We start from the raw sequence: 16,531 nt of genomic DNA on the forward strand, positions 1-16,531 counted from the left end.
GTAGGCCCAGTTTATGAAGGGTTTTTTTATGTCTTATAGGGACTTTGAATTTCATCCTGAATGCTATGAAAATACCTCAAAGTATTTTAAGGAGAGGAATGACAATTCAGATGTGCCTCTATAAAATGAAAGATGTGAAACAAGGAACTTCTGTAGTTTCTTCCATCTTTAGTGGTCTGTGATCCTACAAATAGTGAAGTCCTGATCATAGTAGAGAGGATGAAGAGCCAGAGACAGTTATGAGAGTGATCTCACAGGAGCTATGGGATGATTGCTGTGAAGTATTGAGTCTGGGTGCTGCAATTAGCTGGCATAGGGATAGAGGAGAGAGGCCAGAGGTAAGACGGGTTCCATTTTGAACATGTTAAGATTTGGCATTCCTTACAAAACCCACTGATGCTACTAGATGATCTCAGCCCTCCCCTCAGACTTTCATTAACACTGGGAAGAAAAGGACTACTGAATCCTCTAAATTTTTATGGTAGGTGGGCCAACACTGCTCTCAAAAGAGAAAAAAGGGAGAAAAAAAGCTACTCCCAGCAACTACTTAATGATTAAGTCATTTCAGAACTTCATCCAAATCCACTTAATTACACCCTTTAGTTCCCATCTAATTAGTTTAGGCTTAACACTAATATCAGTTTGGTGAGAACTTGCTGATCTATTTGATCTCTTAATCTGGCCTATCAATTCCACAGTTTATAGCCAAATTATAACCATCCTTGTCTGAATCCTTTCCCAACTGTTCCCTCTTTAAAGCAAGTTCTCGCTACTACTTGAAGAATAAAACCTTCCCTCTCCCCAACGGAAATACATTCAGAGACCCAGCACAGAGTAAGTACCATGCCCTATACCATGAACACAGTGCGTACCCAGCATTTCCTAGGGCTGGTGATAATACATGTTCAAAGTAACTTCATTTTTCCTTTGGAGAGGAAAAGGAGAAGAAAAGCACTGCTAGGATGTGACTGTAATGTGAATGAATAAGTATCATGAATGGTTAGAGTGGAGGTCCACTGTATTTTGCAGAGAGTCCAACTTTATACAGGGCCCAAAAAGGAAAGATTGACCAATGACTGTTTGTGGTATATTTTGGTTTTAAGGTGGTGTGTGTTTTTGTTTGTGTGTAGGGGAAGTGAGTTGCCTCAATGGGGAGGTGGTACTGAGAAAGGAAATAAACTAGTTTCTGACAGTCGAGAAGATGACTGCACCACAACAGCATGCAAGGATGAAGAAGGAGTGAGGACACAGATGAGTCAGGTGGGCTGGACTGTAATTAGATTCCACAGTCAGGTCATCAAATAGGAATTCATATACAAAGAACAACAACACGCACTGCTCCTCAAATGATGATCTACATCAACCAGGGATCCTTAGCCTCTCAGGTTTCTGACTTGGGAAATCCTCTCTTTCCCCTGGTCCAGACCTCCTTCTCAATTCTCTTGGAACCTTAGAGACTTGGTATTTCTTTCTTTTTTTCTTTTTTTTTTTTTTTAGTAAATTTATTTATTTCTTTTTGGCTGCGTTGGGTCTTCACTGCTGTGTACGGGCTTTCTCTAGTTGCAGCGAGCGGTGGCTACTCTTTGCTGTGGTGCGCGGGCTTCTCATTGCAGTGGCTTCTCTTGTTGCGGAGCACGGGCTCTAGGCACACGGGCTTCAGTAGTTGTGGCTCGCGGGCTGTAGAGCGCAGGCTCAGTAGTTGTGGCGCGCAGGCTTAGATGCTCCGGGGCATGTGGGATCTTCCCGGACCAGGGCTCGAACCCGTGTCCCCTGCATTGGCAGGCGGATTCTTAACCACTGCACCACCAGGGAAGTCCCGAGACTTGGTATTTCTCCAAGCCAAAAATAAAGAAACCAAAGCAAAATGAAGAAAGATTCCAAGGAAAACATTTAAAGATATGGAGAATGAAAAACACCAAATTCAGAATAGTGATTTATTTCAGCTGGGGGTGTATGTCTGTTTTGAGGAGGCAGGAAGGAGTGGGGAGCAAAGTTTGTTAGCAGCTTGAACTGTAACGTTAATGTTCTATTTCTTGAACTGGGTATTAGGTACAGTGGTGTTTTTATGCCAGAATATCTGAAATATTTCATAATTTTCAAAAAGAGATGTTAAAAAAAGGAAAGAATAACAGAAAGATCATTTTGTCTATGTCCCTGCTACTACCTGGGAAAAGATAGGGGCCCTTCCTAATTATTCTACTTTTATTATAAACTGAAAAACTGTTCACAAACAAGACTGTGCCTCCTCTCACCTTTGAGGTTATAGGAATGGGCTCACAGGAAGAGGGTGATAAGGGGCCCTTGGGTCTGTTCAGATGGTACAGAGAAGCCAAACAGGAGTGGAGCTGGAGCCCTCTTCCCACCCCACCCCCTCCAGATGCCAGAATTCCACACGCCATTATTATATTATAATTATTCTACTTTTATTTTAAACTGAAAAACTGTTCACAAACAAGACTGTGCCTCCTCTCATCTTTGAGGTTAATGCTCACAAGTCAATTCATTTTTTTAGCAAATGTTCAAATCACACACCTATGAAGCTTGATCAACTTCAGTGACTCCATCCATGGGTGTAACTCTAGTTGCATTGAACTTCTGATTTGGAACTTCCTGTTTTGTTAGTAGTATGACATCATACATGTTTGAATGACACATCAGGAAGAGAGGTCATCCTCCTTCAATGTTCAGTCAGCTCTGTTACCCACACGCCGCTGATAGGGTGCTGAGTTATCCCAGGCTTCCTCAAACCTCCTTTCTCCTCAGTAATCCTTCCCTACCTCTTCTGTACCTAAGCCCCAGGGTCACTGCACTTCTGCAATGATCGCATTGCAGAGACCACGCAGAGAAAAGATGAAAGCCATGTGTCATCTTGTTATAAAAGACATGAATAGCTGCAAGACAGAAATGAGACAAGAAAGGATAAATCTAGTTATTAGAATTAGACCTGCACATTATCTGTGTATTTCATGTTTCCTACTTAGGATTTTTCTTCAAAATAGAGGCTGATTGGCATCGTACTGATAGATAGCAAGCTTGATGTCATACTGCCTGAGTTGAAATCCCTTCTCTTCCACAACCTAGCTACATGATCTTGAGCAAGTTATTTAACCTCTTTGTAAAATTTGTATATTAATAGTGCCTACATTCTGAAGTTCAGATAAAGAGTAAATGAAATGATGCATGAAAATGCTTAGCACAGCACAATTCCCAGTGCATAGCAAGAGCTTAATAAATGTTGGCAATTACTATGTGCATTGATTTTAATTTTTCTTTCTGCCCTTTGGTATTGAGGATAACATATATCCAGGAAAAAACAGCTTCCAAGCAAAAGGCACATCTGGTGAAAGTGGCTTCCATTCCTGGAGGAAGATTCCTGCCTGAAAGCATTGGGTTCTTCCGACTACTCTCTTCTCCTTACTCTCTTCGGGTTGTTTTAACTACAGGTGCCAGAAATCGGCCACATAGGAGTTGCTAAACTGGTTGGTAGCTTCTTTTGTTTTTATTTCTTAATATTCATTGCTACCTTCCACGCACAGCTAAAAGAGACCAGAGACCCAAATGACAGCGTGCATGTTCCCTCCCTCAAGGCTGTCCAGTCACTTTTTCATCAGAACAGGGACCTTTTGGGGGAGAAAATGTTTTTATTTCTCCCAGAAGTAAATGAGGCCAAGAAGGTCGTTGGCAAACTGTAGGGCAATGGTGTCTCAGTGCCAGCATCTCTTGCCTTAGACACCTTCTTCTGTGGTCCTGAGTGAAGTTGCTAGGATTATGAGCCGCTAGGAAAAAGCTTGAGGATGACAGTGACTCCGAAAAGCTAAAAAAGCGAGTAGCAAAACTGGCCACAAAGGATTTTAACTTGCAGAACTCAGGGGAATACTTCGAGAGGAAGAAGGCAGTTATAGATAGAAAATCAAGTTTCAAACAGACACACGGAAAAGCATACTGCCTAGTGGACTGTGTTTCTTTATAACAAGATTTTTTAAAAAATAACATGCCGACTTTCCTTTCGTCCAGTCTCAGCCCAAACCAGTCTCCCTCCTTCCAGCCCTCCTCTATTATTAAAGGCTCTTGGCTCTCAACGAGGAAGGGAGGGCAAGAGACGATTGGCTAAGTGAGAGCAGCACCGCCTTGCGCCATCCCCTCCCACGCCCTCCCTGGATAAACAGCTGGAATGAGAAATAGGGAGGGAGGGCTGGGATTGGCTGAGTGTCAGTTACCAGGGTGGGGTGAGGCAGCGAGGATGAAGACTTTACCTGTCTAGGTAAGTCAGGAAGAGGTCAAAAGAAGAAAACAGTAGGAAGCAGGGGAAGCAGTCTCTGTCTCCGTCTCTGCCCTTTGAAATATAAGGGTATTCCTTTCCTCTCTTCAGCCCCCCGCCCAGTGAAGGTGAGTTAATTCCTAACCAACTATTGCTTATTCTGCAGCGAGAGGGGGACGCTTCATGGGAAGTCAGAGTTGCGGGGAGCCCTTTATACCCCAGGTGGGGGTCTTTCCTCTCTGTTCCTCAGCTCCCTGAGTCCAGTACGGGATCAGAGTGAGTTAGTAGCTTCTTGAGATTGGAGTGTTTTAGTGGAGACCCAGGCTGAGACACATTTTTTTTTTCATCTGCCTATTTAGGTTGGAAAAGCATATCGTGCTGACAACAAGAAAACAGATTTGTTTTAGAAATTTCCATCTCTGAATAATTGAAGTTGCGCTGTGATTTTGGAAGAGAATTGTTAGTGTAGAGGAGGTCAAAATGGAAAATCGCCCGGGGAAGAAAAGTGCTTTGATTTTCCATTCTAACAGGCAAATTTCTCATGGCGTTATGAACTCAATGTCTATTGTTATTTAAATGAAGGGTACCGTGTGTGTGTGTGTGTGTGTGTGTGTGTGTGTGTGTGTGTGTGTGTGTGTGTGTGTGTGTGTGTGTTCAGTAATGGTAGTGTGATAATGGAGCTCTTTGTGGAGGGGTGTGTAAGGTGTGAGCTGTGCTAGGTTTTTGTAAGGGTGTGTGAGATTTGGTTACGTTGGGAAAATGCCAGCTCAGGCTACCAGCTCATCTTTGCAAAACCCACGGATACTCTAGCTGCAAAGTCAAGCCTATTTGAGTTCAGCTTCATTAACTTTCTGACTTTACCTGTTAACAGACATAGGGACTGGCAAACAGGAAGCTACTCAACTGTGCCGGGGCCTCACCTACATTAATATTTCACGGTAGCATGTTGAGTCTAGTAGGAATTCCGAGTGGGGCTCAGGCCAAAGCAGTGTGGCAGAGTCCAGAGAGGAGAACCAGACCAGTGCTGTGGTTTTGCTTTGACTTCCTTCGGGTGTCCCAGTTGGCAGTCTGTGTGGCCAGATTCCCTGCACAAGGGCGCTGGGTGTAGAAGTCAAGTCAGAGTAGCAAGTCAGCTCTCCGCCATCCAGCTTGTGGGGATTAACACTCTGGTCCCTAACTTCTCCCCTTTTCCTCCTGCTTCCAGAAAGAGGGAAGTGGGAAGACCCAGTGCCAAGATCCCAGGGCCTGGCACACAAGTCCTGAGTGAATATATTGGGTTTTGTCCTAGCAACTGAAGCTTTAGTCTTTAGCTCAGCCCACACCACAGAACCAGCCCGCCAAGCTCACTGACTGAGGGCTGCCATACAGGGCGACCTTGTCAGCAATAAAGGTAAGCTGCAGTGTCAAGCAAAGTTCTTCTGTGCAGGTGATATTTCCACCCACCCTCTCCCTCAAACCCACTGGTGAAAGAGGCGATTATATCATTGCTTAAACACAAACAGAAAACTGCCCATGTGCTTGTGGAGAGGGATACACACAGAGTGCAACTTTTAGTCTTCTTGGCCTTTTCCTTAGGATGTTCTCCAGCCCAAGGCACATTTTCGGTGGTCAGCAAAAAGCAGAGGCACCTGGTCTAAGAGAAACAGGAAACCTCTTTGACCACTGGGGAGAGAGCTGAGCTCTTGGAGGATATAGGAATGGGCTCACAGGAAGAGGGTGATAAGGGGGCCTTGGGTCTGTTCAGATGGTACAGAGAAGCCAAACAGGAGTGGAGCTGGAGCCCTCTTCCCACCCCACCCCCTCCAGATGCCAGAATTCCACATGCCATTTATTTACTCTCCTCCAAGGCTTGGCTGGTTTCATGGAGTAGTTAATATTTAATGTGCCTTTGCATGGGTGGCCCCGATATAGGCTGTGCACATTTCTTAACCCATTTCCTCCTCCCCTCAAGCTGCCCAAAGAGGTCAAGGGTTAAAAAATACAGAACTTTCACCTTGAGTGTTTTGCATGCTGTTCAGGCTTCTTATCAAGTAGAAATACCTCAGGTTTCAATGGCTGCCCTGACATAGCCCCCAAGTTTCAAGGTTGTAAAGTTGGTGGAAGGAAATGCAGCATCCAGTTCAGGTCAGACTGTTGAGGGAAGGAGAGAGTGGTGAGAAGAAGAGAAGACGTCTTTATGGTTCAGACTTTTACGGTCAGGACACTAGGTGTGGAGATGAGGTGTGAGCACCTTAGAGCTCATTCAGCTTTGGTTTCAGGTTCAGGTTAATCTCTGCAGTGATTTTGTTGTATCTATGACTTGAGCTTCAGTGGCATTCGGTGTCTTTTCCTTATTCTGGAAATATCTATTGTGGGGACAAAAAGCTGGCCTGGATGCATAAATCTGAATCAGAGAAGAGTGGTCTTAGGGCTTTCAGTGTTTACACAGACGTGGCCAGTGGCCCTTCTTTAGGTACCCAGCCCTCTTGCCTCTAGACAGCTGCTGTAATGCCCTCTAGAAGGGCTGGGAGCCACAGGCTGCCCCTTAGATGCAGTTATAAATCATTTCCTACTTCCCATAGGAAGGGGAGGTAGAAAGGACCCCAGCTTTTGCATCGGTCAGATGGAGAAAATGCCACATCCTGCCTAAGGTATCAGGTTATTTTAAAAACCGAATTAACATATCTGAAAGCACCTTGTAAGCTGTACCCTGGTATGTTTTTTTAAGTAATGCTGTTCATATTGTTTCTATCTCTTCCAGCTGCTTCAGGCCATCCTTTGTTCCAAAGTGAGAATGTGTTAGGCTGCCCTGGGAGGGAGGAGAGGCGAGCACACCACTGTAAAGTCTGAAGTGTGCTTGGAAGAACAAGCGTAGTCATTTTTCTCTGAAAGGGAAAGGCAGCATCTGCTCATCCATTCACAGAGAACATTTTATTAATTACACTGAGTCACTTTTAATAGTTACTGCCCCAGTGTAACAGATAGGAAAACTAGAGCCAAAAAAAACAGACCCTTGGATCTACACTGACTTCTTGGAAACAATACTTTTGTCTTAACAAAGTTTTGCATGCCCCATGCCTATTAGGTACTCATAAATGTTAGTGTAACTGAAAGCATTGCCCAGATTCCATTAAGCCGTATATTTTCTGGGAAATAAAATATTAAAAAAGAGCTTACATGAAGCTTCCCTGGTGGCACAGTGGTTAAGAATCTGCCTGCCAGCCATGGGTTCGAGCCCTGGTCCGGGAAGATCCCACATGCCGCAGAGCAACTAAGCCCGTGTGCTGCAACTAGTGAAGCCCACATGCCTAGAGCCCATGCTCCACAAGGGAAGCCACTGCAATGAGGAGCCCACGCACCGCAACGAAGAGTAGCCCCCGCTCACCACAACTAGAGAAAACCCGCGTGTAGCAAAAAAGACCCAATGCACCAAAAAATAAATAAATAAAATAAGTAAATTTATTTTTAAAAAAATTTTTAAAGAGCTTACAGTAATAGGGTAGAAGCCAAAAAAGAGACCTTCCAACAGTTCAACTAGTTCTAATGTCTACTGAGTTCTAGTGTCAACTCAGTCGACACTAGAACAAATGACGTTTATTCATCAACATTTTTTGAATGCCTTCTGTGTGCCTAGGCTAATGAGAAATGGATCCTCTTTGTTGTAGTGGTCTCAACCCTTCAGAATGTTAGGAATGAGTTAGTACTTTTGGAACCTAGACAGTCATTAATGGAGAGGCTAGCTGAGATGACTGAACTTCATCCACATGACTTCTCATGTTTCTGTTTTATTGGGATTCTGGATAATGGGAAACTAACCTCATGAAGGAATCCCAGGAGTTATCTTACCCCATGTTGATTTATCACTGGGCTTCTTTGGTATCTCTGTCCCCTCTGGTTCTCCCTCTCTCTCCTGAGAGGCTCTGGACCCACGTGAACTACATGTGTCTTGCCCGTAACAGATCTTCCGTCTTCCTTCCCCATTGTCCTGCCCCCTCCCTACCTGCCCCACTTGAAAGTCTCCTCTCAAGCAGGAGGGGAGCTCTGTGAGGCCTTGTGTTTGTCAGCTCTAGGTGGTTGGCAGACTGACTCACCCAGCACAGCCCAAACCTGACTTTGGCACTGGAAGCAATTATTGGCAGAGGCAAAAAAAGACAACCTGCCCTGGAATCTAAACCCCAAGTCTCAAGATCTCAAATAAAACCCAATTTTCCAGGACATTTTACCTAGTATTCAGAAGGTGGGAAAGATGGTAGAAAATAAAGCATGGCGTTGTGGGGAAAATATGGATTCAGAATCAGACAAAGTATACTCTAATTCTAGCTCTTCCCCCAGGTCCCTACTTGATCTTAGAACTGTCTTTTAATCTTAATTCTTCTAGAATTTCATTTTAGCATAGCAGAGTCACCTTTGGCCTTTCCAGCTCTGGTGGAGTTTTTCCCACAAACAGGAATATGAAAATCTCTGGGATTTCCTGAAGGAAGATGACACTACCTTCCTTTGCTATTTCTATTGGCACAATGAACTTGAACTGTTCTTTCCCTATGAGTTGGAGTTGGGAGAAAGCTACCTAGAGCATTGCTCTTGTTCATTTGACACAGATTAGGGAATCTCATTGGGAATAAGTGCAACATCAGGAGGGTGATACACAAGAGGGAAACTGGGTTTCTGTCAACCACTGGGGTGCCACGCACATCCCCCCCAGACTAGGGGGATGACGGTGGCTGGGGTGGGGGTCGTTGTGATGGTGCTGATGATGTGGCTATGGTAGCAGCTGACAGTTACAGGGCCGTGCACTGCACAAAGTGTTTTACATGGAGTATTTCATTCTATAGTCACGAAAACCCTTTAAGGTAGGTACTATTACGGGCCCTGTTCCTTTTAAAAAAAAAAAAAAAAAGCTTTTATTTCCCTTGCTTCAATCTACTTTGATACGAGATGGATCTTGTCTTTTTCTTATTACAAAAACAGTAGTAGTTACTCATTTATTCCTTAAGTGTTTGCTTACTTACTACCAACTAAACTGTGCTATTTGTTATCATTTAGTCTTACTATTAACCCTATTTAATGAAGAAAAACAGATTCAAAGAGTAATTTGCCTCGTCACAACACTTTAAATGGTGGAACTGGAATTTGAACCCAGATCCAGCTACCTCCAGAACCCAAGCTTTAACCCCTGTAATATGTAGCGTTTATAGTAATGAAAATGTAGGTTAAGCTCCCTGGTTCAGAGAAAAAACGTGACCAAGAGAAATGATGGAATCTCTTTTCTGACTAGACTGCTTCTCCACCACCTAAGTCTGACCTTCTGCATGTATGTAAGCCAGCTTATGCATCCTTACATGTCCAGCTTATGTGTCCCCCTGAAGGCTGGTGGTTTGGGTTTGGGTCATGGCTGAGCATGGCCCCTTCCAGCTCTCTGTTTGCTTGGTGTCCCTGCCACCATGCTGCTCCAGGGCCAGGGCAGAGCCTTGCTGGAGCCTGGCTCAGCTCACACATGGCTTTGATTCTTCTCTTTTCAGGCCCGGCCTGGGACATTCTTCACTTCCCTTCGCTTCCCCTCTGAGAGCCCCTTTCACCACCCCTGCACCTTGCTTCAGGCGATGCCCGAGAGAGAGCTGTGGCCAGCAGGGCCTGGCTTGGAACCCGTGACCCGCATTGGCAGCTGCGATAGCATGATGAGCACCACCTCCACCCTCTCTGGATCTGTACGTACTCTCTGTCTGCAGCCTGGCCCGCTCTCCGCACCCCTGCCCTGCCCTGCCCTACCCACCACCATCCTTGCTCACTGCTCCTTGTCTTTCATCTTCCTTGTCAGGGAGTGAATCACACCAGTTGGTATTCTGCCTCTGAGTCACCCCTGGTTCTACAGAGAATAGGGTGGGACAACCCCAGAGAGTAATAAGACAAATGAGAGTTTTTCCCAGTTTTCATTAGGTTGGGTGGTGTAATTGAGATGAGAGGGTGGGTCAGTGATCTGAGGTCACGGTGGAAACTAGAACGTAGATCCTTGTAGCACGTGGATTCCTGAAGTCCTCTGCAAAGAACAGCGTTACTTCCGTCTTTTACAAAGAGCAAAGAGCACGGAGCAGTTAAGAGCCTGGGTTCTGGAGCCAAACAGATCTGGGTTCTCTACTTATAAGCTCTATGACCTTGGGCAAATTACTTAATTTCTCTAAGCTTCAGTCTCAGTTTTAAGATGGGCATAATATTAATACCAAATTCATAGGGTTCTTGAGGCGAGTAAATGAAATGCACGTAAAGCACTTAGCATGTGCCTCTATGTAGAAAAGAAATAGCCTATCTGTAAGTAGAGACTGAGAATCTTCCAAAGTCACTGTGTTTAACTATTTGTGAGTGACATGTAATAAATTGTAATTTTTCTGGGCATGAATTTAAATCTTATTTCTTATAAGGTTGGTGTGAGAGAGTAAATCTGCCCTACGTCCAAATGTAAGCATTCCTTTGTTATGGGTACTCATCACATACATAATAACCCTTCAGAATTTATACTTTACTGTTCTATATCCTATATGTAGAGGTATTTGATAGTTTAAGGATTGTAATGTTCTCTACTGAATGTCAAAGGTGTTTGATATAGTCAGTGTGTTTTGATACGTAAAAATGAAGTAGAAAAAGCAGCACACAACACACAAAAAACCTAAAGTGCAGACAATCTGTAGGTAATTTCTTTTTAACCCTAGATGATGGGGCCTCACAGACCGCTTTCAGTTTCTGTTAAGCAGAGGCCAACATGAGTCGTTACATACCACTGGACACAGAATGTGACAGGGATTAAAGGTTTTCAAAGTGAATCATCCATAAAGGAGAAATTCAGAGTTGGAGTTTTGGAAGACTATTTTAGTAGGAAGAGGGCAGTAGAGAAGATTTTGTTTAGGGAACCTCTGGGGTCTGCATCAAGGCTTCCAAGGGCTGTATTCAGGACTTCCCTTTACAATGTAAGCCTCCCTCAATCAACTGACAGATGATTCTTTAAGGAGCCAGGGGAACTGGAGAAGTTATTCCAACAACCATCTCCCCTCCCCCTAAGATATTTTTAGGGCTTTCTCAAAATCTTTCCTGGCCATCTGAGTGGGTGTGGAAAATACATAACTCTGAAGTATCTCAAATATTAGGAAGAGGGGTAGAGACGGCAGGAAGGGACTCAGGCCAAATTTCCTATATTCCTATCTGCCCTTTTGGTCCTCCCTTCAACCTTCAACTTTGGAGAGTGGTTATTCCATGGATCTTCCTGACCTTGTAGAACATAGGCAGTAACCATCTGAAATGGCTTCACCTGTTCTCCCAAACACTCCTACGTGCTTTCTCATAATGAAAATTATTTATTTTAATTTCTACTTAATATTTAATACTAAGTTGCTTTCCCCTCACCCCATACCAGTTTCTCCACCTTCCTCCCTTAAGTTAATATTTGCTTAAGAAATGAACACTTTTTTGACTGTTAGCCAGAGCCAAATGCTATCAAGAAAGTAAATACACAAGGGGAAAAAAAAATCCTGTATGGAATGCATTTCAAAGTCAAGTATAAATTATTTAGTAAATTTATCTGTGACTAGTCATGCCACTGTTCCCTTTGGCCTGGCAACGAGTAGGTGGCTGTCTTTCCTGTTTGTCCTCATACTGTCCTTGACATGCCAGATCAAGAATGCAGAAGTACTTTGAAAAGTTAAAAGCAATACCATTCAAGTTTAAGGTCAAATCATTATGTTGCCCATATAGTTTAGAACAACATTGGAGACATGCGAAATGAGATACTTGACATAGGTCACACAGAAGAAGTGGAATTAGAACCTGGGACTGCTTCTGTTCTTTGCCCCTAAGCATTCCACCCAGGAGTGAACAAAAGAAAGGTCATTTGCCATCTGCCTGCCCAGCTGGGTGCTAGTGGGACAGCAGCCCGACAGTCTCTGCCCTCCTTGGTGCCTGCAGTTTCAGGAAGCAGCTCCATCAGGTCTGCAGAGTGGCATGGTGGAGAGGCTTCCAGCTCTTCAGCAGTCCTTCCCAATGCAGGGTGGTTCTCGGGCCCTGCCAGTTTCTGCGGAGCTACCTCTCACAGCGCCCTCTCCTCACTCTAGAGCGACAGCAGCTACGACTTCCTGTCCGCTGAAGAGAAGGAGTGTCTGCTCTTCTTAGAGGAAACTATTGGTTCATTGGACACCGAGGCTGACAGTGGACTGTCCACTGACAAGTCTGGGCAAGCCACAACTCCCCGAGGTCCCCGAACACTGCCCACGACCCAGCCTGCCGCCCAGGGTAAGAGAGAGTGTCTAAAATTTTAAAAAGGGGACTTCCCTGGAGGTCCAGCGGTTAAGACTCTGTGCTTCCACTGCAGGGGGCACGGGTTCGATCCCAGGTCGGGGAACTAAGATCCCACCCACATGCTGCGAGGCCAAAAAAAAACAAAAAATAAAACCCCCAAAAAAGCAGTACATCCTCTGGCCACTCTCCATCTTGTCTGCCCTCTGCTCTAAGTGTCACAGGCAGAAGAAGGAGAAGATGCTCTCCTCTGCATTCTCGTGGCTGGAATAAAGCCTTGTTGTCCCTGCAGGGAAGTAGGGATTACCGACAAACCAATCTTCTATGTCTTTCTATGAAGTATCAGAGGCCTGGGAGGGAAAGGGATTTTACCAGCACCCATCCTCTTATGGAGAAATTCTAAAGCAATATGACCACAGAGGTGGGGGAGGGATTCAGGGAGGGGTGGGTGGTTGGCTCTGGAAAAACTAAGTCAGTCTGTGGAGCTAATCTGGGTGACCCAGAGGATGCGGCTGCAGGAGATAAGAAGAGGGAAGGGCTTCCTTAACTTCAGTGGGTGACGTCTCAAGGGCCTTGTGAGAGAGTATGGAGTGGCTTTGAGGCTCAGTAGATGGGGAACAAGATGGCACGTAAGTGTGGCCATGAGTGCAAGGCCATATGCCCCAGGGTGAGGGGGCATTTTACTCCTGAAGACAGTCCCATTGGTATCAGGACGGTGATCACTTATTCATTCATTTAGCAAATATTTATTGACAATGTGTTACATCCTCCCTGAGACAGAGGAGGAAGTGGGGACATGGGGCTTCCCCTGCTGCCTGGTGCTGATTTCCTGGTCCAGTGGGCCTGACACGTGTGCTTACTCGCTGGAAGAAAAGAGCCCCTGTCACTCTGTGGTGTGGGGGCAGCTGTGGCCATTATAGAATCATCCAGGTGCTTATAGAAAGTGAAGGCAGAAGAAGGCAGAAGCCTGGTCCAGCAAGAGCAAATCACCTGTTGACCATGTTCATGCTGATTGCTCCCACTGGACTCAGTTACCTGAAGGCCCCAGGATAGCTAGAGGGACTGTCCTGAACCCCAACCAACCCTGCATCTGTAGAGGGTAGAAAGAGCCTGAGTCAGGAACATGGAGCTGTCTGGGGCTGCCCTTTCCCCAGCCATCAGGAAACATTAATCCTTGGTTGAAGGGAAACTGCTAGTACTGATCTGTTAGTCTAAATGACATCCAAACAAGAGTGCTGCCCTTTAAAAGCAAAGAAACAACAAAAAACAAAACCCATCCATTGCTAATTAGAGATCAGAGTTTGGGAGGTGTTTTCTTTCCCCCGGCAGCAGGGTTCTCACCACGCACTCTTCTTTGCCTGTTCTCCCAACCCTCACAGGACATCCGAAAGAGACCGTTCAGCAAGGAACAGAGCCAAAAAGAGTGACTCCATTCAGCTTGTCTCATCTGCCCGAGCCTCAAAGCCTGGTCCTCAGGTCTGGCTCCTACAGCCTCCCCAGAAATATCCACATCGGCAGAAACCAGATCCTCAGAAAAAGCACCACACAGACTAACAGCCATATCCCAGGGGTATCTGACGGGCTTGTCCCAGGGCCTGAGAAAGAGCAGGTCGGCCAGAGCAGTGAGCCCCCCCAGGCACCGACGGGCCCCCGGGACGCTGCCCTTAATCTGGACAGGGCCTTCATCCCCCCACCAGAGGCCTTCCGGGACACCCAGCCAGAGCAGCGTGAGCAACGCGACCTGCCCAGAGAGCCAGGGGAGCTGAGTCCCAGGCCCCAGGTCCACACATTACTCAGCCTCCAGCAACAAAGGGAGACCACTTCAGAGGCCATGTCCCAGAAAGCCAATGAGGAAGGCTCACCCGGGGAACCTGGACACCCTCGGCCTCCTCCAGCTGTGCCCTCTCAGAATGCAAAAGCTGAAGTCGTTCCTGTCCCATCAGGGGGAGATCCAAATGCCCGGCTGGCTCCCCTCACAGCCCCTAAGCCACGGAAGCTGCCACCAAATATTTTTCTGAAGAGCAGCCGAGGTGGTTTCCACAGTGATCCCCAGAACCGGCTGTCTTGCCACTCGGAGGCTGGCCCTAGAGACTCGGGCCCCACCTTGTCATCACTACAAGAGCAGAGGAGAGCACGCAGGGAAGCGCTGGAGAAGCTGGGGCTGCCCCAGGACCAAGATGAGGCCAGCGCCCACTTAAGTAGGCCCTCCATCAGGCTCAGGGAGACTCGCACTCAGGCCCCCTCCCCGGCTCCGGCTCCACCTGTGGTTCCAGCTCAGGTCTCAGCAGCGACAGGAAAGGCTCCAGCACCCGCACCAACACGGGGACCTTCTCCAGTGAAAGCTCCGGGTCCGGCTCCAGCTCAGCCGTCTTCTCCAGGCAACGGTTTGGTTCCCGCCCAGGAACCCGCTCCAGGGCAAGTTCCAGCTGTCAAATCCATGCCAATTCCTATCCCTACGTCCCCAAGGGCAAATAGTCCCCTGACTCAGCCAAAGCCAGACTCTGGGCTGACTCTCCAGGAGAGCAGCATCCCTGGCCTGAGACAGATGAACTTCAAGTCCAACACGCTGGAGCGTTCAGGCGTGGGGCTGAGCAGCTACCTCTCAGCGGAGAAAGATCCCAGCCCCAAAACCAGCACCTCTCTGGGAAAAGGCTCCTTCTTGGACAAGATCTCACCCAACATCTTGCGTAACTCCCGGCCGCGCCCGGCCTCCTTGGGCACCAGGAAGGACTTCGAGGCTATCCAGGTGGGCAAGTTGGCTGACCCAGAGCGTGAGCAGGGCTCCAAGCGCCTGTCTTACCAAGGACAGAGCCGTGACAGGCTGCCTCGACCCCCCGGTGTCAGTGTCAAGATCTCCCCAAAAGGCGTGTCTGATGAACAAAGAAAGGAGGCTCTCAAGAAGCTGGGCCTGTTGAGGAAGTAGGCGCTGGCCACCAGCACCCGCACACAACCCGTCCCGCACCCCGTTATTCAAGAAGAGACCCAGGGCTCCACTTAGTCTTCCCCACCTCACAAGTCAGGGGCTGGGCAGGGGTCGGCTTCTCTGCAGTGTCCTCTTCTCTCTGAGGGAGAGATTGGAGCGCACCTTTATTTTCAGAGTGCCTGTACCAATGAGTGCCTGCGTGAACCATCCTGAAGATGATTTCCACAGGACGGTGTGTGTGTGCGGTATAGGCTGTGTCTATCACTGAAGCTATTTATATGACACAGAGTCATTGCTCAGAATTCCTCCCTTGTTGGAAATTTTCTTACATTGGGTAGAGTTCAGCCAAGCCAGAAGTGAGGGCAGAGGGGTGGCTAAGCCTGAGAAAAAAAAGTCAAATAGGACAATGGATGTACCCGTGACACTAGGCAAATGCAGGATCACATGAAATGTGGGTCTCCCAGAACCCCTGCAGTGGGTGGAGACTGGCACAGACCTTGCTGGATTCCCCTCTCACTTCTGGCCTCCTGGATAGGGGCCTGTGGCCAAGAGGAGTTGGTTTGTTATCTCGTCATCTGCTGCCTTCTCACTGTCCCTAGTTCCAAGGACCAGACACATCCCTGTCACTAAAAACTCTTTGTTGACTGATACCAGGAGAGCTCTTGCTGGCCTGAGAAGTCAGGATGAGTGCCCACACAGCACACCTCCACTGGGGAGGGCCTTGTCTGTGGGCTTGTGAAATTCAGTAATAAACTACGGTGGTCCCTGACTCTGATGTGCCTATCCTTCCTGCTCCGGATCTCAGTCTGCACAGTGACCCCAGGCCTGGGCCAACAGTGAGATGGGAGCCCAAGCCCAGAGGCTTTGTAAATACCAAGGGACTCTTACAAGCCTTTGTCTACATGATTGCAAGTTGTTTTTTGATTTCCTCAATTCCTATGGAAAATCAGCACAGTGCATTCTCTGCTAATTATTCATAGAATATCAGAGCTGGGGGGGGGCCTTAGAGACACCCTAGTCCCACCCTGTTGGGGAAGGAAAGTGGTCACTCTGCTGTTTAGTAACAGAACTGAGATCAGAGCTGGAGTGCCTGATGC

General features: G+C 46.9%; 1 protein-coding gene across 1 annotated transcript; it reads left to right on the plus strand.

The window, feature by feature from the left end:
- Window positions 1–4,230: 4,230 nt before the first annotated feature.
- Window positions 4,231–16,203, plus strand: LOC309801575 (specifically androgen-regulated gene protein). The gene is made up of 4 exons (XM_082616559.1): window positions 4,231–4,386; window positions 9,757–9,942; window positions 12,331–12,508; window positions 13,891–16,203. The coding sequence occupies exons 2-4, from the start codon at window positions 9,838–9,840 to the stop codon at window positions 15,432–15,434; spliced, it is 1,827 nt and encodes a 608-aa protein (XP_082472685.1). The 5' UTR covers window positions 4,231–4,386; window positions 9,757–9,837; the 3' UTR covers window positions 15,435–16,203.
- The last annotated feature ends 328 nt before the right edge of the window (window positions 16,204–16,531 follow it).

This window comes from Mesoplodon mirus (assembly GCF_964341445.2).
Source record: "Mesoplodon mirus genome assembly, chromosome: 3".
Classification (NCBI taxonomy): Eukaryota; Metazoa; Chordata; class Mammalia; order Artiodactyla; family Ziphiidae; genus Mesoplodon; species Mesoplodon mirus.

Bases quoted from the DNA above. Each gene is read 5' to 3' on its own strand.
- LOC309801575 (XM_082616559.1), top strand. From the start codon at position 9,838: ATGCCCGAGAGAGAGCTGTGGCCAGCAGGGCCTGGCTTGGAACCCGTG. The intron at 9,943-12,330 runs GTACGTACTCTC...TCCTCACTCTAG, and splicing joins CCTCCACCCTCTCTGGATCT to AGCGACAGCAGCTACGACTT. The intron at 12,509-13,890 runs GTAAGAGAGAGT...CAACCCTCACAG, and splicing joins GACCCAGCCTGCCGCCCAGG to GACATCCGAAAGAGACCGTT.